Source organism: Ceratotherium simum, chromosome 4 (assembly GCF_057802395.1).
Source record: "Ceratotherium simum simum isolate JZ-2026a chromosome 4, ASM5780239v1, whole genome shotgun sequence".
Classification (NCBI taxonomy): domain Eukaryota; kingdom Metazoa; phylum Chordata; class Mammalia; order Perissodactyla; family Rhinocerotidae; genus Ceratotherium; species Ceratotherium simum.
The window spans coordinates 66,919,729-66,943,314 of NC_141903.1; the positions used below are offsets into that span (position 1 = coordinate 66,919,729).

General features: G+C 37.2%; 1 protein-coding gene across 1 annotated transcript in view; it reads left to right on the forward strand.

Moving 5' to 3' along the window:
* The window catches only part of LOC147917314 (uncharacterized), a 104,357-nt gene that overhangs the window by 11,457 nt on the left and 69,314 nt on the right, over positions 1-23,586 (forward strand). Inside the window, 2 exon segments of the mRNA XM_087430333.1 lie at positions 10,772-10,939; positions 17,203-17,304. Coding sequence (XP_087286459.1) covers positions 10,772-10,939; positions 17,203-17,304 — 270 coding nt within the window.

Here is a 23,586-nt window from a genome sequence, read left to right on the forward strand (position 1 = left end):
TCTTCCTGTTTTAACATTTCTGAAGTGAGGAAGTGTCTTTAAATGGATGTGTACTTCAGTGAGATAGTCTTTCTCTTGCTATTGAAGGAGTGTTATTAAATCAGCATTATACCTCAGTCCCACAGTCTATCAACTGAGAATGGAAGGTAGATCATCAGCAAGGAAATCCAACTGAAGGAAAAATATGGGTCACAAAAAAATAGACAGGGGCATTAGTGCAGTTAGTACATACCACCCCTAATCTGGCTCTAAAATTCTAACAGCTGAAGTTTTTAGAAGACACTTACCCAATTAATAGACATCTATAACTTGCATATTATTTACAAAAACAAACCAGTTGTTCAGGAAAAACACTGATATTGAAACCTGAATAAGCTTCATTTAAAACAAAAAATGAAGAAGAAAAAATGGGCTGATGGCATAGTGGTTGAGTTCACTTTGGCAGCCCAGGGTTCATTGGTTTGTCTCTCGGGCACAGACCTACACACCACTCATCAACCCATGCTGTGGCGGTGTCCCACATACAGGATAGAGGAAGACTGGCACAGATATTAGCTCAGGGCCAATCTTCCTCACCAAAAAAAAAAAAGAAAGAAAGAAAGAAAGAAAAAGACTGTGTAGTTGTGATATTGTGATGTATAAGAAATGTATATTTGGTCTTCATCTATCAGTTCCTGGCTCACAGCTCCTAAAATCCTTGGAATTTCCTGTGAGGAGAGCAATAAAGGTGTCTTTTGTTATGTTAATGAGGTGACTTTTGGGAAGACCCTAGGTAACCTAGGGTGGGGCTGATTGTCAGAGGAACCAACCAGGTGATTAGAGGGTTGGAATTTTCAGCCCCCTTTCAGGGGGAGGGAGAGAGGCTGGAGGTTGAATCAATCATCGATGATTTAATCAATCATACCTATGTAATGAAACCTCCATAAAAACCCAAATGGATGGGGGTCAGAGAGCTTTCAGGTTGGTGACCATGTGGAGATTTGAGGGAGAGTGGTGCTCTGGGAGAGGGCATGGAAGCTGCATGCCCTTTCCCTGTCCCTTGCTCCATGTGTCTCTTCCATCTGGCACCTCCTAAGTTATAACTTTTTATAATAAACCAGTAATCTAGTAAGTAAAATGTTTCTCTGAGTTCTGTGAGCTGCTCTAGCAAATTAATCAAACAAACCCAAGGATGAGGTCATTGGCACCTAGCTGGTGGATCAACAGTACAGGTAACCTGGACCTGTGACTGGCATTCAGAGCTGGAGGGGGTCGGTGGAACCTTGGTTTGTAGACAGTCAGAAGCACAGGTCAGAAGCACCTGGACTTGAGACTGGAGTCTGAAGTGGGAGGAGGGACAGCAGTCTTGTAGGACTGGACTGTTAACCTGTGAAATCTGATGCTATCTCTAGGTAGTGTCAGAATTGAGTTGAACTGTAGGGCACCCAGCTGGTGTCCGGAGAATTGCTTGTTGTTGGTGTGGGGAAACCTCCCCACAACATGTGTTGGAATTGGGTCCAGGAACCCGAAAGAGTTGTGATGTAGAGAATGATGTCTTTATGATACAGACAATAGGGACTGTCCTAGGTTATGTCCTGCAGACCAGCTGATGGAATGACACAGTCAATTCGTGAAAGCAGTAGTATAATTTATCCAGAGTGAGGTAGAGAGCTGGCACAGATTAGCGATTGAGTGTAACTATAAATGTGTGGGCAAAATTGTAAGTAATCTAAATAATTAAATACTGTACTGCATTATCCACCACAGCATTCTTACATTCATGAGGACAGTGAAGAATACGATGTAAATGTTCCATTTGCCCTATAGTTTTCATTCTTCTCTCTTAATCAATGTCTAATTCCTCCAGTTGCTTCTTCCTATGTGGCAGCACGGACTCAGAATCTGGAACCTTACATTTTTATTCCCACATATACTACTGTGTAGGATTATTTAATTAGCCCTCTTTTGATCATGGACTTTTGAAATAGCTCTCTGGACAATACCTTTCTTATATTAGACTTCCAATAAAATATTCCCGCTGCTTCACATTTTGCTGTAATGTTCATTTTCTTCCACTCCTATTCTCCGTTCTCCTTATCAATTTCTGTATTGCTATCGTCTAGAATTTGGTTCAGATTTTTTTTAAAAATCCTAATAATCAATACTTAATATATTTCATTAATTTTTCCTCATCATTGCTTTTTGCACCAATTACTCCCAAGAGGATTTGTTTTCTTTTTCTTCTTACTGTAGTAATCCTCTAATGATTTTTCAGAGAGATTCTTTGGAGAAAAACTGAGTCCTTATATATCTGAAAATGTACTCACTTCTCTTTTAATTCTGAGTGTAGTTTGGTATAGAATTCTAGGTTCAAATTATTGAAGAAACTGATTCATTATCTTCCTATAACCAGTGGTGCTGGTGAGAAGTCTGAATCCAATCTCATTCTCACTACTCTTGTTATTAATCCAGTTTGTCTCTGTTAGCTCTTAGGGTTTTCTCTTTATTCTTGGTATTCTAAAATTTTTCTAGTATGTATCTCAGTGTGTGTATTTTAAATATGTTTTCATGTTTGGCATTCCATTCCACAGGCTTTTACATGCTGATGATTCATGTCTTTCGTCAAGTCTCATAAATTCTCAGATACAATTTCTTCAAATATTGCTTTCTTTTCTTCTCTCTATTGTCTCCTACTGGCACCCCTTTTAGATAGGCATTTAAACTTTTGGATCTATCCTCCATATGTCTTAACTTTCCCTTTGTACTTTGCATCCGCTCATCAATTTGTGCTACATTCTGAGAATTCTTTAGCTCTATCTTTCAGCTCAGCAATTCATCCTACATCTAAATCCTTCCTTCTCTTTCGCCTATTTTTTTGAACTTTTTTGTTTCAACAACTCTATTTTTATTTCAAAGATCTCTAAGTGGTTCTTTTTTATTGAACTTTATTTTTTATGCCTCTGAGAACATTAAGTGTATTATGTAAAAAGTTTTAATCTAATTGCTGTATCCACTGTTTCCTCATTGCACATTTGCTGAGTTTATCTTTCTTTCATAGTGTTAGCTTTTCCCAAATGCTTTGTGATTTTTGACTGAGTGCTCATTCCTTGGTTCAAATTCCCTGTTCACCCGATGCCTCAATGGAGCAGCCTACCTGGGCAGGTAATGAAACATCCAGTACGGTTTTTGCTGGATTCAGTGTAAGTACAAATGCTTCAGGTTGCAGTAAGTAAATGACTTACCCTGCACAGGATATTCTATATCCCATCTGGGTAACCTCCATCCTCAATCTTTGACTTTTTCATGCATTCATTTTTTCTTGGCTAGAGGCAAGTACAATCATTGCTGCTACTTGACTCATGGTGGAGTTCAAAGTGAGGGATGTGGTGACATCGAATGACCTGCTGTTTCTGCCAGGGTGCTCCAGGTGATCACCCTGTTGTTTGCACCTGGGGCCTCTCTAGGTCCTAGGTTCTCACTCTTGATGCTCCCACCATCCTGCGTCAAAACTTTCTCATGGATAAGACAGATGGAGAAAGACAAGTACTGCATGATATCACTTATACGTGGAATCTGAAAAAGCCAAACTCATAAAAACAGAGAATAAAATGGTGGTTATCAGGGACTGGGGAGTAGAGGGATGGAACAGATGTTGTTTAAGGGTGCAAACTTGCAACAAGTAGTAAATAAGTCCTAGAGATAAAAATGCACAGTACACTGAAAGTGGACAACAATGTTGTATTATAATCATCAAACTTGCTAAGAGACTAGAACTTAATTATTCCAACCACTAAAAAGAAAGGATAATTATGCAACGTGATAGAGGTGCTAATTATCGGTACAACAGCAATCATATTACAGTGTATAAATATATCAAATTAACATGCTGTGCACCTTAAATTTATACAGTCTTATGTCAAATATATTTCAATAGAAAAAAAAACTTTCTCATATGTATCCTCCATGGCTTACAGGTAGATTCTGGATTTCAGGTATTTTGTAGTCACTGATGTACTGAGAATTCCCTTCTTGCTTTCAAACACGTCTATAGATCTTAAAACACAGACTATACTACATGCACACACACCCTCTATCTCCTTCCTGATTTTGCTCTTGGCTTTGAAATGCCTCTCTCCTTTATTATGCAGAAAAATTCAGCTGCTACTCCTGCTTCTACATATGTATAATTGAACTTACCACAGTGTTCATAAAATACAAGACTCTGCGGGAATTAGGACCTATCCGCATATATGTTTTCTAGCATTCCTATCAAAATGGGAGACTGGGTTTGTGCTTGCTCTACTCTCTTCAGCCCACATCTGCAAATAGCTTCCATTTGGCCCTCTCTCTTCCTTTTCCACCCCTCCTCACCTTACTCTCTGCCCCAGGAGTCTCACCTCTATGGACTATGTCAAGGGTCTAATTTGCCCTCTGGCTTCCTTTGGGGTTTGACCAATAGGAAAGATCAACAGGATCCTGGAGGGAGACAGGAGACTGAGGTCCTGGTATTATTGTGCCAGATCTCTCCCTGTGGTGTGTCAAGGGCTGGTTGTATCCCTAAAGCCACGGTCCTGTAAAGCAGCTCACTCCACACTGCCTTCTATGGCTCTGGGTTCTGGTAACTGGTACCTGCATCCTTCCCTTACTGTTTTAATCTTAGATGGACAGGTCTTAATCCTACTCTATCACACCTGATTTTCTTAAATACTGTCCACACTTTGTAAATAGTGTTTTTTTTAAACTCTCCTCAAATTACTCATTTGAGTGTGCTATTTCATGCTACAACCTTATGATACACCAGTGTTCTCCTCTCATATTACAATGATCAAATACCACCAATAATACATATTGATAAGACATAACTGTTTATTGCTTACAAAGATAAGGGAGGACACTCTCTCAACAGAGCTGTGGTAGTGCCTCAGAAGGGGAAAGGCAAAGTCCAATTTTATTGAGAATTAGAAATTTGATTTAAAGCAGGTCTTCCAGTGTGAGAGCTTGATTAGGACTGGATAAGGATCATGACTCAACAGGTTAGGACTTACACAAATGGCAAGGTGAGGATTTTGAGGGTTTCAAAGAGACTAAGGAAATAAACTCTCTGTTGGTGCTTTCTGTTGAAGAGTTGATGGTTTGGGGGCAATTTCCTGTAATGAACAATAAAGGTATTTGCCTGGTCGAGAGTCTCCTGGAGAGTAAAGTTGTGTTAATAAAGACTGTGGAATAAGGTCATGTTAATTTAGACAGTGAGATGTGTGGGAATGGGTGGTTTTGGTCCTCAGCTGTAAAAGAGGATAGAGGTTTTGTTCTCAGTGTACTTGAGTCTTCACTAGTCTTGGGGTGAATAAATCGCCAAAATTTCACTAAGATGGTGCCCCCAAACTGGACTTCCTAGACAGCAATATTCTTGAACTGTCCTTCATGTTTTTCTTGGCCTTGTCTTTGATAAACTTGTAGTCTTTGAAAATTTTATTTCTCTTCACCTAAGAATATGAATCTTGTGTTATGTATGTAAATTAGATACAATTGCCACTGGCCTTAATCTTCCAGGTCCCCCCAAGGAATATACTCACACAAAAGCAATAGTGAGAAAGACAGACTCTCCTGAAGACATCAAAGGAGAGACAGAGAGGAGGGCTTATATCACATACTCCACAGCAAACAACTTGAAATCCCCTCTAGATACCACTCTGCTTCGAAGGCCCCTTTGTTGCCCTGTAGTCACCCAAGGAAGCCTTTTGATAGCATTGCTTCCCTCATATAAAGCCCATATTCACCGAGTTCTATTTCCTCCCTTCTGGGTTTTTCTTTGGACCCTTGAAATACTTCTCTTTTATACTGCAGAAAATTCAACTGCAGTTCATACCTCTAAATCAGTATAACCAAAATTATCAAGGTGTTCAATAATCAACTAACACTACAGTAATCAAAATCTACCCATCTTAAAAGCTAAGAAGGAGGAAACTGAGGGAAAAACAATTTGGTTATAAATAAGAAAAACAGAAACAAAATTTTACGTGAACTAATAAAAATTTATAACATATAGCAATAGCTTCCACTAATACCTGGAAGAATTTATGATTGATCTAAAAAGAATTTAGATTGAATGGAAACTTTGTTTAGTTTGATTAGCCACAGATGATCTTCATATGGCATAGAGAAAGGGACTATTTTCTATAGTTTTCAGTTTCTGCTAATGTAGAAGGACCAGTTCCTTCTAGTTCAGTGTGTCTTTCAGCTCCCTGGACCCTCTTAGTCCAAGTCTATTTCATCCTTTGTTTTATGGACAAATCCTCCACTACTACTGCTCTTAGATGTTCATGTCTGCTCTGCATTTCTTGATAAAAAGAAGCAACCACAGGCATGCTGGAATCAGCTCACGGTGGTTCACGATAGCCAACTGTGTACATTTTTTTTCTAACATTGCAATTCAGTAACATCAGGTTGGTAGTTGAAATTGTCCATGGTGGAAATATTTATACTATGGAAACTGGCAAACACTACAAATCAGGGGATTTTTTTTCCTTTTAGAGAGTCACATGTTAAACACTTACCGGTACCCACTTGAAACAACACAGGAATCAGCTGTATAACTTATACAAATTCAAATTCAGGCCAAAATAATATAATCATTTTAATTAAAACAATGACTGTTTTCTTTGGAGTGAATTCTGTTTTAAATGAAAACTTATACTAACAATTTGTTTCACATCAGACATGAGGGAATTGAACCTGTCTGCCATTTTATTTTTCAGTTTATCCAAGCCACAGACACTCAGAAGGCATGTTGTATTTCTTCGGAAACTTTTCAGTAGAGACCGCAATTCACTAAGAGCTGCTGGAGCTAGCATTGTTTAATGTGTGGTTTAAATTTTATCTCATTTATAGAGTCAGGATATGCTACTAATCCATGACTTAAAACCTGACAGCTTTATCGAGCATCATTACAGCTGGTGTTTCTCAGTCTGTTAATCTCACTCATCTCTGACTTCCTACATAATAACTGGAAAAGACATTAAGAACGACATATTTATGGATGTGGACACAGTTGATCAATCCATCTGGGCTGTGGGGAATGCTGACTAAGGCACACCAGGTAAATAACTTGAAAGCTGTAAACTAAAGTCAGAAGGGCCTGCAAAATGGAGCTCTGATTTTTGTAATCTCAAATGGCTCCTGTATCACAAACAGATGTGGCAAGAATTTGGGTCTAATTATGTGAGGATACTTGATAGCATTTCTCTTATTTCATTCAGCTACAAAAATTATTATGGAAATGTATTTTCCAAATATTGGTTTGCAAGGAAATAAGAAAGGGGAGTGTGGAAAAAGACAGAGAGAGAGAGAAAGGAAAACAGGTAGGCAGGCAAAAGAACTCTGGTTTCTAATAACACGAGCTAACAATTACATTGTGCTTACTATGCTAGGCCTTATAATACATTAGCTTATTAATTCTCCCAACAACACTAAGAGTTAAATACCGTATTTTCATCTTCATTTTACCAAATGAGGAATCTGAGTCACAGAAAGGATAAATTACTTGTCCTATGTCACTCAGCCATAATTAGAGGAGGAGCTGGGTTTCAAACCCAGACAGCCTGACCTGGAGTCTATGCTCTTGAACACCATAACTCACAGCCTCTGGTTGAACCATTCCAATCTGATCCTGGTCTCTCTCTGGGAAAGTCCAAACACAGTCTCACTTCATTAGATACCACCTTTTTTTATCCTCAAATAATACAGTAGAATGAAAGGGATGTGAGAATGTCTCTAAAGACACCTGGAACTGAGCAGAGTAGTTTATCTTTTTGATTCTAAAGTCAAAAATAAGGAAGTATTTAAATTTTTCAAAAACAAAGAAGTGCAAATGCAATTTCAGTAATACCAAGCATATTTAAGAGCTCATTCCGTTTTAAAGTTTCATTTATTAAAAGGCTCATCTAGCAAGCCAAATTTTGGTGACAAAGTTTTGGTGACAAAGACACATTTGGATTTGTTTCCTATTTGGCTCAAAGTTCCACAGGAGTGGTTGTCGAGAATTCTAGCAGCTCAAAGCTGCAGCAGGTGTGTGGCTTGCTGCTTCATTGGATTTTAACACACATTTTATGTTTCAGTTTATGTAAGAGTATGTTGATTAGCTCTGTCTTGGTAACTGAATGAGCAGAGAACTGCTCATCCACATAATCAAATCTGTTGGTAAATAAGTGAGCTGTTTTAACAGTCTCATGCATGCTGATAAAAACAAAGATCATGCTAATTTAAAGGCCCACCCTCAGACCTGTACGTGGTAAGGGGGTGATTACATATCCAACATGGACAGCAACTGCTCAGGAAAAAGAATAATAAAGATGAATCCATAGGCCCAGGACTCTGTGTACATTATATTCGTTAAGCATTAAAATGTAACTGAATATTTAAGGCCAAGGATATACGAAATAAATCAAAGGAAAATACTTTAATATTTTAAAATCCTTTATGGCTCCTATTACTTTAGCAAGTATTATGTAGGAAGCAGTTTTGATTTAGGCTGAAAGCTCAGAAAGGTCAATAAATTATTATAATTTTTTTGGTTTACTTTTCCTACCATTTAAAGTCAAATGTCATACTCAGACTTATTCAAAATACGAATGCAAAAATACTTAAAGGATTTTGAATATGATAGATGGAAGAAGGCATCCTATATCCTGAGTTAAGTATTCTATTCTAACGTTTTCATCATTTTTATTCCAATAAACAAGATGTCCCATAACATCCTCATATCATTTACATTCCAACTTGATCATTACATGGTATTCTCATACGTCATCCCCTTTATTTTCACGTGCCAAAATTATATTTATTCAACCAACATGATCTTTCTAGTACCTACTTCCCCACTACAGGCCTTTGTCTATATCATGTTTATCTACCAATCCACAACCTCATCTTCCTGGAGAAATTTTGTCCACCCCTCAAGGTCCAGTCTAATGATATTCTTCCTTTAATCTTACCTACGGCCAGAATCACTCTCTCCTTCCTCTGAATTCCCTTACTTCATCATGAGTCTCATATCTTACTCATCTTTATATCCCCATTGTGCCTAAAATTGCACCTTGCTCATGACAGAGGAACATTTTAAATTAATTTAACTCAATAAATGAGTAATAAATAAATGAATGCATGTGAAACCATTTAAACTGTGAATTAGTATCAAGTGACTAATGAAATCTCATTTGGTGTACAAAATAAAAACTATAAGAACAAGCATTAAAGATATTTGGAGTTTATTCTTGACCATCTGCAAGAGTCTGTGCTGTTGCGTGCTTTGTCAACATACCACCCTGACCACTTCTACACAAGTTAAAAAAATAGATGAGCTAGAAACCTATGGTTGCATTAACTGTGTGTCAAGACAATGACTCTTCAGTCCAGTACTGGGAGAGCAGCGGTTGGAATGTAGGGGCAAGGACAAGAACCATTAGGAATGATTCTCAGAGAAAATCAGTGAGAGCAGAAGAACCATCCTTCCCAGGGCTTTATATAACCGACCTGCAGCAGAAGTCCAGCTGGTCCCTGCTGGACAGGGTGAGGGAAGGAAAGAAATTGTTTTACCTAACAATTTTTAAGAGAAAGGATGGGAGCAACTGTAGCGTGTGAGAAGAAATTGAAAGAGAGGTGTTTTGTTGTTGCTGTTGTTTCAGAAGCATTCTGTGGTCTTCAAACCCCACCCTCTTCATGACGGTTGAGAAATGCAAGTAAAGGACTTATGCTTTTCTTGAAATTATATTTTGGTTATGAAATGGTTCTTCTTATGTCTGCACCCTTGAAAGACTGAAAGACTTGGGGCATGACTTTATTCAGGTTTCAGCTACCTAAACAGGCCACAAAGAAACACTTAGATGCTAATATAGAAATGCAGTCTCATTTCCTTAACTCTCACAGCCTTCCACACTATCCAAGAGACTCCCAAATACACAGAAAACCCAAAAATGCTGTGAATGAAACTGTTAGTTGAGACTTTACTTGCCTCCCTATATATATGCTTTGTTCTACACGTAGGACCATAGCAAGTTTTCTGGAAATGTACGGTATGTTTTTGCAGGGCCTTCTCTGAAGCACAGAGAGACAATAGTAATTTGTTTTCCTTGTGCTTGGAATTTTGAAAGGGATTCTAAACTAATTATCAGTTGTACGTGGCTTCCTCTTGACCCCCAAATACTACAAAGTTTCGAAAACAATTATTTTTTCCATATTTTTTTCAACAAAAGGATTCATAGTGCTGTCTCTAGTGTACTGACTCCCACGGCAGAGGCCCTCAGGCAATGTCTGTTTTATTTATGACAGTTTAGGACCGTATAAGTTCTTCCCAAGAGAATTGTCTAAGAAAATTAGCTACCTGTTTTGGAGGACGATGCTCTGCCTTTCGTGTGGACTTCGCCCCCAGACTCACGGGCTGCTTTCTCCCCTCGGCCATCAGCATGTGCACCTCGTCTTTCTTTCTTTTTTTTTTTTTTTTTTTTTTGTCTGTGAGGAAGATCGGCCCTGAGCTAACATCTGCCAATCCTCCTTTTTTTGCTGAGGAAGACTGGCCGTGGGCTAACATCCCTGCCCGTCTTCCTCCACTTTATGTGAGACGCCACCACAGCATAGCTTGCCACGTGGTGCATTGGTGCCCGCCCTGATCCCAATCGGCGAACCCCAGGCCGCCCCAGCGGAGCGCGCGCACTTAACCGCCTGCGCCACCGGGCCGGCCCCAACAAATCTTCTTTCTTGCTAGAGGGTAATTCATGTTATCGCCTTTTCTGGTCCTCAGTCACCTCAGAAGATGGCTGTTCTGTGGATCTTGGCTTTCGAGTTGATATTGAGGAAAAAGGATTCTACACAGAGAATTTCCATTCAGCAGCATGGGTTTTTCGAGGAGATGATGGAAATCCTGAGGACAGCCCCAAATGTCTTAGTGAAAAACCCAGGCCAGTAGCTGGTAAGGACTCTACAATTACAGTAAAACCAACATGTCTTAGAGAACCTGTAACCAGGCTCCAGGCAAGTGTCTGATCACCAAACCTGCACACTGGGTGGAGTGTTTGGAGAGAAGTGTGTGTGCTCCCATTTATATACATATATAAAGTATTTCTTAATATTGTGAAAGAATCTGAAGCTATTAAAATGAGAACTGTCTTAAGAGCTCATTCAAACATAGAATAGTAATTCCAAAGTTGGAGTAAAGATTAATGTAGGAAGAGTCAAGAGTCTTTTTCATTCTATGAGGAAAAAGTACTTACCGTTTTTTAAAATGTACTAGAGAGTATAAACAAGTAACCAATTATCATTTATTGTTCCAACACCAAAATATAACCATTTTATTGTTTCTACGTTGTCTTTTTACTACACATAGATCTAGTCATGTTTTTAAACATATATGAAATGTGCATTTGATATTATCATGTATATAGTTTGATATATAAGATTTTATAGACTGCTTTTTACATTTAATAATATAATTATTTAATAATTATACCTTCATTTAATAATATAAATATTTTTATGTTTTTGCAGACTTCGTAATGTTCTGTTTCATGATATTTTTCATGAGATTAATTTTTAGTTTACTAAAACTATGTTTATTTCTTTAATACAGTAACAGTTTAATGATTTTAAAAAAAACTTACACCTGAATTATAAGTTTCAACGTATGAAATTATTATTTCAGTCCAATCTTTGCTGCAGGATTTAAGGTATAGATCTTTTGTAAACTTCTGTTTTATTGGCATAAATAAATGACCTTGAAGAATAGTAAACAATTTAACTCAAGCAAGCAAAGATTCAGGTTGAAAATAATGTTTTAAATTAATTATACAATCATGCAATCAACACTATGCCTACTATGGGTCAGGCAGTAGAGGAAGTTGCTAAAGATACACAGAGAGAAGTGACAGATATGAGTATGATAGATTCTACAAAGAGATACTTAACATTTTCAGTACAGGCATCAAAATGTGCTTAGTTTTATCTTAATCCCATTTATACAGACAAGATTAATCATCGTTATATATAAGATGATCATTTGTCTTATCTGTAGAGTAAAATAGAGCCTTTCTTAATTTTTTCTTATAAATATGAAATTCAACATTGGAGGATTTTAAGGAGGAAAAGTTGTAAGTCTAAATGAGTTCCTGTGCATGTGCAAAGACAATACAAGGTTTGTATTTTGCATGTTTAGATCCACATCATGATATGAATGAATTAAGCTTAACCATTCGTTGAAAAGGAAGCATGAGACTCTGAATCTAAAACTTAAAGAATTCGAGTGGAATTTTTGAAACTTAAAATAGATGATGAGGATCTAGGAATAACCTTTTAAAAAAAACAAATTTTTTTCTTTTTAACTTTTATTTGAGTAATGGGATGCTATGGGAAAAGGACACCAGGCTAAAAGTAAGATTTTAGGGTTAGGATCTCTGTCTATTGGTTTATTGATGTATTCCAAACACCTAGGACACTGTCTGCTTCATCGTAGGAAGCCAATATATATTTGTTGAATGAATGAATAAAAAGACCTGGATTTCAGTACTGTTCAGTAATTTACCAGCTATGTGACCTTAGAAAATTCACTTAGTATTTACTGTTATTATTTCTCTACCTATCTTACAGTGTTATAAAAAATGAAATTACATACATGAAAATTATAATGGGCTGTTTCTTCCCATCTTGACCATTTCTATCTCCCACCCACATTTTTCTTAATTTTTATGAAAGGTTTGGCTGAATATTAAATACATATTCACATATATGTCTGTGTAATTCAGATATATTTTATATAAATTATAAACAATTACTATTACATAATATACTTACTAAATTGACAAATATTTATTGACTGTGACAGACAGCTGAGAACATAAGATGAATAAAATACAAGTCCTCCTTCACACTATCTTGGCTAACACCTGATGTATAATATCCATAAGAAAGCACAATTATCACCATTTCTATACCTGTTTATGGTTGTCAAAGAATAAGCATTTGGTTGATTCACTATTATTTGCTTTGGTTAAAAAAAAAGAGAAAATTTGTTCGATTTTGCCATATATTAAATATCTATATATATGGACACACACATACACATGCATACACACATATACACATATATACACATGTATATTTATACATATATTTTATGTATATACATATACATACACACAAAAAAAACCAAAATATGTTTAAATGTTACAAGTGAGTTTCATGATACTATTTATTGGACTGAACTTCAGTTCATGAATGTGCTAGTTGTTCTTTTTTACTGTTATTAAGACTTGAGGTGTTATATATACTAGATGCATATGTTCTTAACTATACGATATTGAGAGATCAACAGAGGAGGATAGAGACTGAAAGGACAGGTGCATTGGAGGCAAATGAATAATTTTTATAACTGAAAAATATCTTTATTGACCTAATGGCATTTTAAAGATATTTTAATACTAATTTATATCTACCAGCATATATTTTGTGAGAATAAATTTTACACTTTAAAAAAAAAATCCAATCCTTAATCTCCTAAAGGAGCTCTTCTATGAACTGGAGAATTAGGTAAACAAAGGTTTACATCACTACAAAAGTGTATTGCTGGAACTACAAGAAAATTTTAGGGTATTTTCGATGTATGAGTGGTGTTATATTTATGGAAATAATTTACCCTTCATTTGAACTTTTACATCTAACAAGATAATTCCAAGGAAGTGTTATTTGGGGGGATAAATTACTTGAGGATGTGCCCACATAGTCTCTGCAAAAACAATGACATTCATTTGTGGCTTCTCAGCAGCTGTGTGGCACTCATAGATTATCCACCAGACAGTGGCAAGGGAAACCAGGACTATAAATCTTAAAATACGAGAAAATTGTCTTCAGAATGGGAGGGGAACATGTTGCAAAACATTTTGATTGTCTCTTCTCCCACAGGAGAGCACTACAGTTGAGTTCACCATTTAAAGACTTTATTAAATTGTTTATACTTTCATACACATTGTTGACATTCAATTTGCCTGATTGAAAAAAAAAAAACAATAACCACCACAGCCTTGAAAGTAATAGCTATCTTAACAGTCTTGTGTAATAGGAAAACAAAACAACAAACGTGATTTGATTTGAATCAACACAGTAAAAATACTCCATTAAACAAATATCTGTTGAGTAATCAATCTGTCAAAAGCAGAAGATAGTATCAAGAGTGTAACCTAGAGGGAGCCAGAAGTTTTGACAAGTGGGGATGTTAGAAGTGATTTCTACAGAGGTCAGAAATAGGATTTCTGATTTTCCTTTTTGTCCTGATTAGCTACCAGCCTGTTGCAGACTGTTAAAATATCCGTTTCTGTGTATTTGAATTTCCTAGTTCTGTCCCTTAAATTATACAGAGATCCAGTAAGTGACAGTGCAAACAGTCATGTAAAATGACTGCCTAAGGGAATTGTATTAACAAATGACAGAGATCTTCCCGGGAGTATAGAATAGAGCAAAGCACAGAATTTTTGGGCTGGAATACAATAATACCCTCCCAGCAGCTTTGGTAGGCTTTTCCTGATATTGTTTTAAACAGCAGAAAAACACTGTGTTTTCTTCAGACGTTTAGGAAAGGCAAATGTTCCTTTAGGAATCCACATGTAGAGAATATCCTTCCTCTCTTTTAATGTTTGCCGATTTGGGCAGCCAATGTCTAGCATGTAAACTCCATGAGAAAAAAGTCTCTTATCTGTCTTCACACTGCAGTCCTAGTATATAGAAAAGCATCTGGGCACATAGTAGGTACTTGGTAAATGTGTATGAATGAATGACTTCTGCTATTAGGCTACACTGATCATTCAAGACAGAGATGCTTGTTTCCTTGTTTTTATCCTTAAGATATTTTTGTTCCCTAGCTGACCAAGGAGATGGTCACATCCAAGCACATTTGGACAGATTGCCTAGTCTTTTACTATCTTTGTCACTTCCTACAGAAAACTTAATAAAAAAATTTTGATTTACTTTAGAATATCTGGAAGAAAATTTAATAAAATAATGGCAAATCTTCTTACAAACTCTGCAAAATAAAATGTAGATTTATAATAATATCTCTCCAAAGATCAGGGACCCACCTAGACCATCTGTCAGAGATGGCGAGGAAGAGATTCCTCATCAAGTTGGAAGCTGCACTAAGGTCCTTTCTCACTCAAAATACAGCTAAGTCAATCATTTTAAATTCTCAAGAGTTCCTTTGACCTCCTGATTGCTTCTATCCATATTTTGCCTACATTAGGCATTCTGTAACAGCCTTTCAATATGGACCTAACGAGGATGCAACCCTGTAAAGAAGAATGTCCTTGATCTCCAACCTGGAGGAAGATCTAAATCTATATGAGAAATGAGAAGTGAAATACAAAAATATACAAGAAAGGTTGAAAAGCAGCAGAATATACTACCCATAAATCCTAATATATTCCTATTTTTTAATGAAAAGGGATTTTATTAAATTATAATTTTAAGGTGTTAATTTACCCTGCCCTTATTAATAGATCAGCATTCTTTTTCTTTTTTTTTTTGTGAGGAAGATCAGCCCTGAGCTGACATCTGCCAATCCTCCTCTTTTTGCTGAGGAAGACTGGCCCTGAGCTAACATCTGTGCCTATCTTCCTCCACTTTATATGGGACGCCATCACAGCATGGCTTGCCAAGCGGTGCGTTGGTGCGCACCCGGGATCCGAACCAGCGAACCCCGGGCCGCCGCAGCGGAGCGAGCGCACTTAACCGGTTACATCACCGGGTGACCACCGATCAGCATTCTTATTTTATAATTAATTACCTAACTTTTTCTCAGATACCTAGTAATAGGCCTATTACTAGTAATTCACTTCTGGAGTTCAGGAAGTGTTTCTTTATACTTTACCATAATTTATTCTTTATCATTTTTAGATATTCATTAACACATTGAAGAAAAATTTCAACTAATAAAGTATGCCAGTCTAATTGTTGGGGGAAGATTAATTCTCCCAGGTTAGTACTTCTCTCTGGTGAACTTGACTTTAAATAACAACCAAATACTCAATATTTTGAAGCCTTTTGTTATAGTTTTTCACTGGATAACTTTGTCAGCATTTAAAAATGGATCTTTCTGAGATCACTTAAGCACTTCAAATGTTTTATTTCAGTTTTGTACTCTACCATGATTCATATTTTTTTCTAAATAAAAAACGTGATGTAAATATAGTATAAGAGACAAAATGCCTATGATGTCCACATCTCCATTTGTGGAAATTGTCCTTCCACAAAGAGGAACAGTCTTGCAGAGACATGTTTTCTGCCTTGAAATCCTGCCCTTTCCTCACCTCTGAAGAGTAATACCCCAAAGAGTTATGAGCAGAGATGGTTTCGACCTGTGAGATTCTCTTTCAGGAATTCAGACTGGGAAAATGCCCTTGCTAGTGGGCATAGAAGTTAAAATGTCTTGAGGTATAGAAAAGTCAAGAGAGCCATGAGTGAGCTGAAGTTATGAATAAGCCAAACTTATTAGTAAGCAGAAGCTATGAGAAAGAAATACACACACACACACACATCTATACTTATATCTACAGAAAAGATTGTATGAAGGTAGCAGGAGGAAAAGGGAGAAGATACATGGTAAAGCAGGCTGAGAAATGGCTGGGCCACATTAATTAAAGATCATTAGACTAATGTAAAAATCTGTGAATTCTTACTGTGAAGTCTCTGGAACTCTCTGCTTTCAATCCAGTGCATCCTTATAGTTATAATTTCTGCAAGGCTCAACTCTTCTGTTTTTTCTCAGAAACTCAGTTGTTCAGGCTTTCCTGGGTTCCTGTAAGACCTAAATGTACGGCTGAGGTTCTGTTTTCTTATCTCCCTGTATAACCTTATAATAAATGTCCCATTGTTTATGGATCTGAGTGACTCAGACCTGGAAAGTTCAGCTGCCTTTTGAGTCTCATGCTGCCTCAGGGTAGTAAGCTCTGCCCCTTACTCACCACGTAACTCAGGCAAGTTGTTTAACCTCTCTGTGCCTCAGTTTCCTCCTCTCTGAAAAAGAAGACTAGGCTGTTGTGAAGATTCAATTAGACAATATTTGTAAAGGGCTTAGAACGTTTTTATTAGGCCTGGTGTGTAATAAACAAGCAATAAATGCTAGCTACTTTTATAATTATATTTGTAGTATCTCAAGATTAACTCAAAATAATGCTTTCTTTGCTTTTTCTTTAGTTCATGAGCAAAATGTGAGGCTATTCAAAGGAACTGGCGATTATCCCTGGGGATTTCAAATTCAATTCTCCAAACCAATCATGGTAACTGAAGTGGATGCTAGTAAGTTGTCTCACTCTAGCAGCTTTAATTCAGACCAGAACAACTGTCTCAAGCCTTGCACAATATACTAAATAGCCTTCAAGATCATAGTACTGTAAAGCACATATGTGCAACAGAAGCAATTTCTAAATCTCAATCTTTCAAAAACTCATGTTGATTGACAAGTGCCCACATCGTGACCAAATATTTTTTATAGGACCATGCTTTCCTGATGGAATGTACTCCTCTGGTATGCGCAGGGCATTGGTCTTCCTACCAAAGAAGAGCCCTACCCTCACCTGTGGAAACAGGGCTCAAGCTCTGGAGATAAGAAGGGTCTTCTGAATGAATAGACAGTTGCCAATTTATTAGTATTTAATAGTTTCCGGGAGAAGTTCCATTCCCCCTAAATTATTTCCTTATAGCTTCTCAGATTTCCTTATTTCCTGGCAAGCAACTTAGGAATTAGTAGGTTCCTAATGAAAGTTCGATCCTTTGCTCTCTGATTTATAACATGAGAATCTGAGATCAATGCTCCAAAAAAAATTGGGGCCAGAATACTAAGGTTGGTAGCAATATAAAACAAAGACATCCACACCCAGCATGGTGCATTAGTGGAGGCCTAATGAGGTTATCACAGAGGGAGGCCCAGGGCCACTAGGGAGTTTCTGAATTACCTTATAGTCCCCATCTGGACTGTGACTTCCCCAAGGTCAGAAACTATATCCTATCCATCATTTTATCCTCAATGCTTTGTGCAGTGTCCCAAAAGCAACAGAGTAGATGCCCCAAACATGTTGCTGCGTGACTGTGAGAGCCCTCGGTACCCGAAGACCCCATGGGGCAGCATGAGGCAGAGAGGAAGGGAGGAGTACCACCCAGGAGGATTATAACCCTTCCTGCTTTGCCCTGGTGCCCTAATCCCTTCTCTGGCACCATTATCACCCAGGGTCACACTTTGTTTTCCTTTGCTTGTCAGCATTCAGGTGTTCTTCTGTTGTATGCTCTGTGATTCCGTTGGGAATCTGCTCTTATATCGTACACAAGTGGAGATTACTCAGCTCTGGTAAGGGCCAGAGGGCTGACAGCTGCAGCGGATGTAATTGTTGCCTCCTAGCCCAGCATTTCACAGTCATAGGTGACACTAGTGGGTAGGAAACAGTGTGCACAGACAACCACCTATTTTTTACATGAACAGAATTTTCTAATCAATTCCCAGTGCCCGGGCATAGAGGAAAGAAATACTGACTACCTAGATAAACTGTGAGATATTCCTGGTGCAGCAAGGAAGTTAAATTGTACATTTTAGGACATGTTCTAAGGAAAATTCTTCTGGCAGGTTGTCACTTACACCCGGTGATCAATGGCACAGATTTTGTGTAATGTAGAGGCTTAGTCTCCTTTAAGCATGAGGGGAATATCTAAATATAAAGTAACCTGGATATCTATTTCAAACTCATCAATGTTTTTAAAGAAAGAAATTTACTTATTTATAGTATCAAAGTAGAAATTAAATTTACTTTAAATATAAAAGCCATGTGATGTCATTGAGAGGAAAGAAACATTCATTGCTTACCTATTATGAGCAGGGCTTCTTATATGTGTTCTCCTATGTAATCTATGCAACAGAACTTGAAACTTGATATTATTACTTGAAATTATTACCATTTAACAGATGAATATCTTAAGGCTTAAATTGGTTAAACAACTTCTCTAAGGTTGTATAGCTACATCATGGCAACTCCAGGATTCAGATCTCAGAATTTCTACCTCCAGAACCAGAGTTCTTTCCCTATGACTTACATCAGTTAGGACTCTCTGTTGCAAATAATAAGAAATCTGACTCAAAATGGTTTAAGCAACAAAGGGGATTAATTGACTCACAAAAGTTGGAGGCTCTGAGATAACACAGGTGTTTGATTTGTTTCCACAGCTCAATTATTTCACCAAAGGTGTGATTTCTTTCAGCCCCTTGACCCGGACTTTCTTGGTGTTACAAGCTTCCCATTTGGATCCAAAACAATCTCAGCAGTTCTAGCTTTCCCATCACATATCAGACTCATAAAGAGAGAGGGGATTGGCTTCAACCCTCAAATGTCTTCATGTTTCCATATGCCCTGGGGACACTAAGAACTGTTTCACTTAAGCCAAATGCTAGGCAAATGGCACTGTCCTGACTGAGTTACTAGGAAACCAGGGCCCACCCTGGCCCTGAGGGTGGAGTGATGCTTCTTTACCTTCCCCAAGCTACCACATAATGGAGAAGAGATGGAGAAGATGTGAAAGGACCTCAAGGAACTGTACAACCTCTCAGCCTCAGGTCATACTGACACGGTGACACTCCACCCAGTGAGTGATAAACATCAAACAGACAGATGGAACATCACCGTGTACACAGAAGTGGTGTTTTGTCTCTTCTTGAGTAATATTACTTCCCTCTAGTCATGTTCTTTAAAAATCCTATTATTCTTATCAAAGAATTGCCTTTGAATTTTTCATGACTTGATTTGACCTAGTTTATTCTCAACCGTTAAGAAAAATATTCAATACATTAAAAAATCACATCAACTCTTCTTAGCTACACAGTTGAACTGACATTGTCTCAAATATCTGTTTATGATTGAGCAGGATTCAGTCAGTGTATTATATAAAATAACTTTTTCTCAATGCTCTCCACTAAGCCAACCTTCCAGACCCCTTTTTCCCTGCTCTGGGTGAGTTCTGGAATGGATTCTAATTTTTTGTAGTCTCTCAGACAATGAAAGCACTATTGTTTTGTTATTAAAAGTCTGGTGCAGTGTAATAATCATAGAACTGCAGGTCAGTATAGTGTAATAATCAAAATTTCTAAATTCTTATCCAATCTAGAATTTCTCTCCTCCCCTAGCTTTAGTCTGCCTCAGACATGCAAACATGAATTATCTTCTTCACTATTTCCCATCTCTATTTTCTATTCGTCAGAAATCCCATCTCTGCACCTTCAAATGTACTCAAATTTTTACCTCTTCCTCCTTTTCCAATTGAAAGCTAGTCCTTCCACTTTCTTATGATTTACAAAAATATTAGTAAATTAGAAACAGATTCAAATCTCTTTAAGGTAAAAGGAATTCCTTTTTCTCAGTTCCTATAGTCTGAGAAATAGACACCAATACAAAAATAGATGTGCAAAAGATTAGAGGAAATTACTATGACAGACAAAGGAAAGACAGTGTAAGTAGGCAGAAGAGACTTCAGACCACAATGCAGCTCTGGCATCTTGAAAGGAGAGAGGGGAGAAAGCCAGATTGGGTAGGAAGAACCTCAAACTGCAGTGTAGCTCTGAGAAATTCTGAGGTGGGCTGATGGGAAGCCCCAGAGCAAAGAGTGTCCATTAGAGAAGTCCTGCATTGCCCAGACACGGCCTGACTCGAGGACCCCCTCCAAATTCTGTCACTGGCTGGAAGCAGTGACTTCCTGGGGAGATTGTAGCCTCAGTGTGAGGTGAGATGATCAGAAAGTGTGGCAGTTGAAGACTTCCACTCAATTACAATCCTCACAGCAGGTTCTCTTGAAGGTATATCTGAGCAGTGCAGAGCTAAGATTTCCACTTGGGATAAGGAATAGAAAGCCCTCAGGAAGAAAAAAAAAGCAAATTGTTAGGATTAATTCTAGTAAAGGTATGATGACTACTACTTTACAAATAACAAAATATGGAAAGAAATTAAAGAATACCTAAATTAACAACAGGAAAAACATGTGTACCATTGGTAAATCTTAATATTTAAAGATGTCAAATCTTCCTTAAATTGATCTATAGATGTAATCCTAATTAAAATTCTAGTATAGTAGTTGTTTTTGGTTTTGGTTTTGGGTTTATTTTGGTAAAAAATTTTCAATTATATTCTAAAATATTTATAGAAAAGCAAAGGGCCAAGTTACTAAGCTGAAAATTCCTTCCTCCAGGGAAAAAGCCTTTTATTCTGTAATTACGTATTAAAATGTAAATGCGTGGATATATTTTCACTTCGATGTGAAGGAATTTCAATTCAAGTGTAATCAGTTAATCAAATATGTAAATGACTCTTAAGCAAATAATTCCCTTAATTGGGATTAGAGAAGGAAGGGAGTTTACCCAAATGTTGGCGGGATTTGGGGGTAGAAGGGTGGACCCCAAACAAGTGGGGGAAAGAGCAGAAGAGGAAGGTGACCATAGAACTCAGGTGACAAAAGAGAATGATTGCAGATTTTGTCCAGCATCAACCTTACCTGGCCCCTAGCACCCTTCAAATTAACAAAAACAAAAAATAATTGTGGGCTTAATTATTTCTGTATAGACACAAAGGCAACTTTTTATCATAAAGTGGCTTCTGATTTTTTCTTATGTTTTCAAAAGACAGCTGGCTTTAAGGAAATAAATGTTTGTTCATGGAGAATGTATTCATGGATGTTTCACACCTTCCCACTCTGCTTTCTCTTGACCTCCCTCCTCCTCTCTCCATTCTCTGCCTCCCTGTTCTTTCCCTTTTCCTTAGTCTGCTCTTTCTACCTCTGACTGAATCATAAGATTAGTCTTAAACAATGAAATAAAAGAATTTATAAGAAAAATAAAAATGACTACCTTTTAAAATCAAACAGACCTGACTTTAGAAATTTAGCAGATTTTTGCAAAATATCCAAAACCTTGACACACTTTTCATGCCTGTCTTTCTAGATAAAATAACTAAAGGCAGTTGAATAAAATGTTATGATTTCTTTAATTTCTGATACCTCAGAAACTGTTCAACTGAAATAGTTAACTGTATCTCATCTATTCAAATGTGAAACAAATCAAAATGTTTGCATTGCAAATGACTTTGTATCTAGGAGGCCCTGAGGTTTTGTAATAGGAAAAGCTGAAGCATCTCTACTGTTGCAGAAATGGTACAATACACAGTTAACCTAGGATTTTATTCACCATCGGAAAGTGCTGCCCTGGCAGGGATTCATGTAGCTGATGAGTCTACTTCTCTTTTTTTTAATGTATTCCTCAATGCTGAAGAGCAACCTCTGAAATCTATTGTCTAGTCAAATCTACTAAATGAGGGGTTGAGGGACTTTAAAATTACACATATTTTCAGCACTTCTGAGAATCTCATTCACACCACAAAACATCGTTCTGGGTGCACTAGAGAGGCTTAATTACACACTGAAGATAAAAAGATAAAGCAGGGAGACCTGTGGGTGGGATGGAAATGATTATCCATAAGTATACAGAGAGGGAGCTTGCTTGTAGCTTACATAACTAATTGCCCACACCCGGCTGGCGTTTGCATGAACGTTATATATGAAAGCCTAAATGCTTGTGAGATCTGTTGGCATAAACAAAAGAAACAGATGTTCCAACTTTGATACCAAGCAAACTTGAAAAGAAAACTATACATTTAGGGAAGGATAAACCATAGAGGAAATTATGGACAGGCCCATCTTTCTGGAAGCTCTGGAATTTAAAATGCCACTGTTATAGTATAATTTTTTTAAATGAAAAGGACAAGACCCTTTTTTAATTATAAGTTTTTCAGATTCTGCATTATATGTAAATATGCATGAAAGGATGGAGTAGCTCAGCATTTAGCTCTTTATAATAAACACAGAACTGTGCAGTCAAGTATCTTTTTGGGGAAACAAACTTAGAAAATCATGTCTTGTTTTCCTACCACCTCAATCCTTCCTGTGCAATGTAGCACATACACTTCCATCTGCTCCCAAGAGCAGCCTCAAGTAGGGCAACTGTCTGTGTGGTATATTTCAGAGTCATCTTGAAATATCTCCCTCCTCCAAGAAGTCCTAATGCTTCAAACTCCCACCATAAAGGGAAAATTTATAAGTTGCATTGGAAAATAGAGGAATGTAGTCAATACACTCTATAATTAAAGCTAAAAGCAATCAAATGAACTATAAATAAGGGTTACACTCCAGAAATAATCCCTCTACAAACAAGAATCATTTTCACTCTCATTACTCAATAATAGAAAAATAAATAACCCAATTTTAAATGAGCAAAGTATTTGAGTAGACATTTTTCCACAGAAGATACACAAATAGCCAATAAGCGCATAAAAAAGTGTTCAACATCAATAGTCATCAGGGAAATGCAAATGAAAACCACAATGTGATATCACTCCATACCCACTAGGATGGCTATAATCAAAAAGTCAGAAATAACAAATATTGGCAAGAATGTGGAGAAATCCAGAACACTCATACAATGCTGATGGGAATATAAAATGGTATAGCTACTTTGGAAAGCAGTCTGACCTTTCCTCAAAAAGTGAAACATGGAGTTAC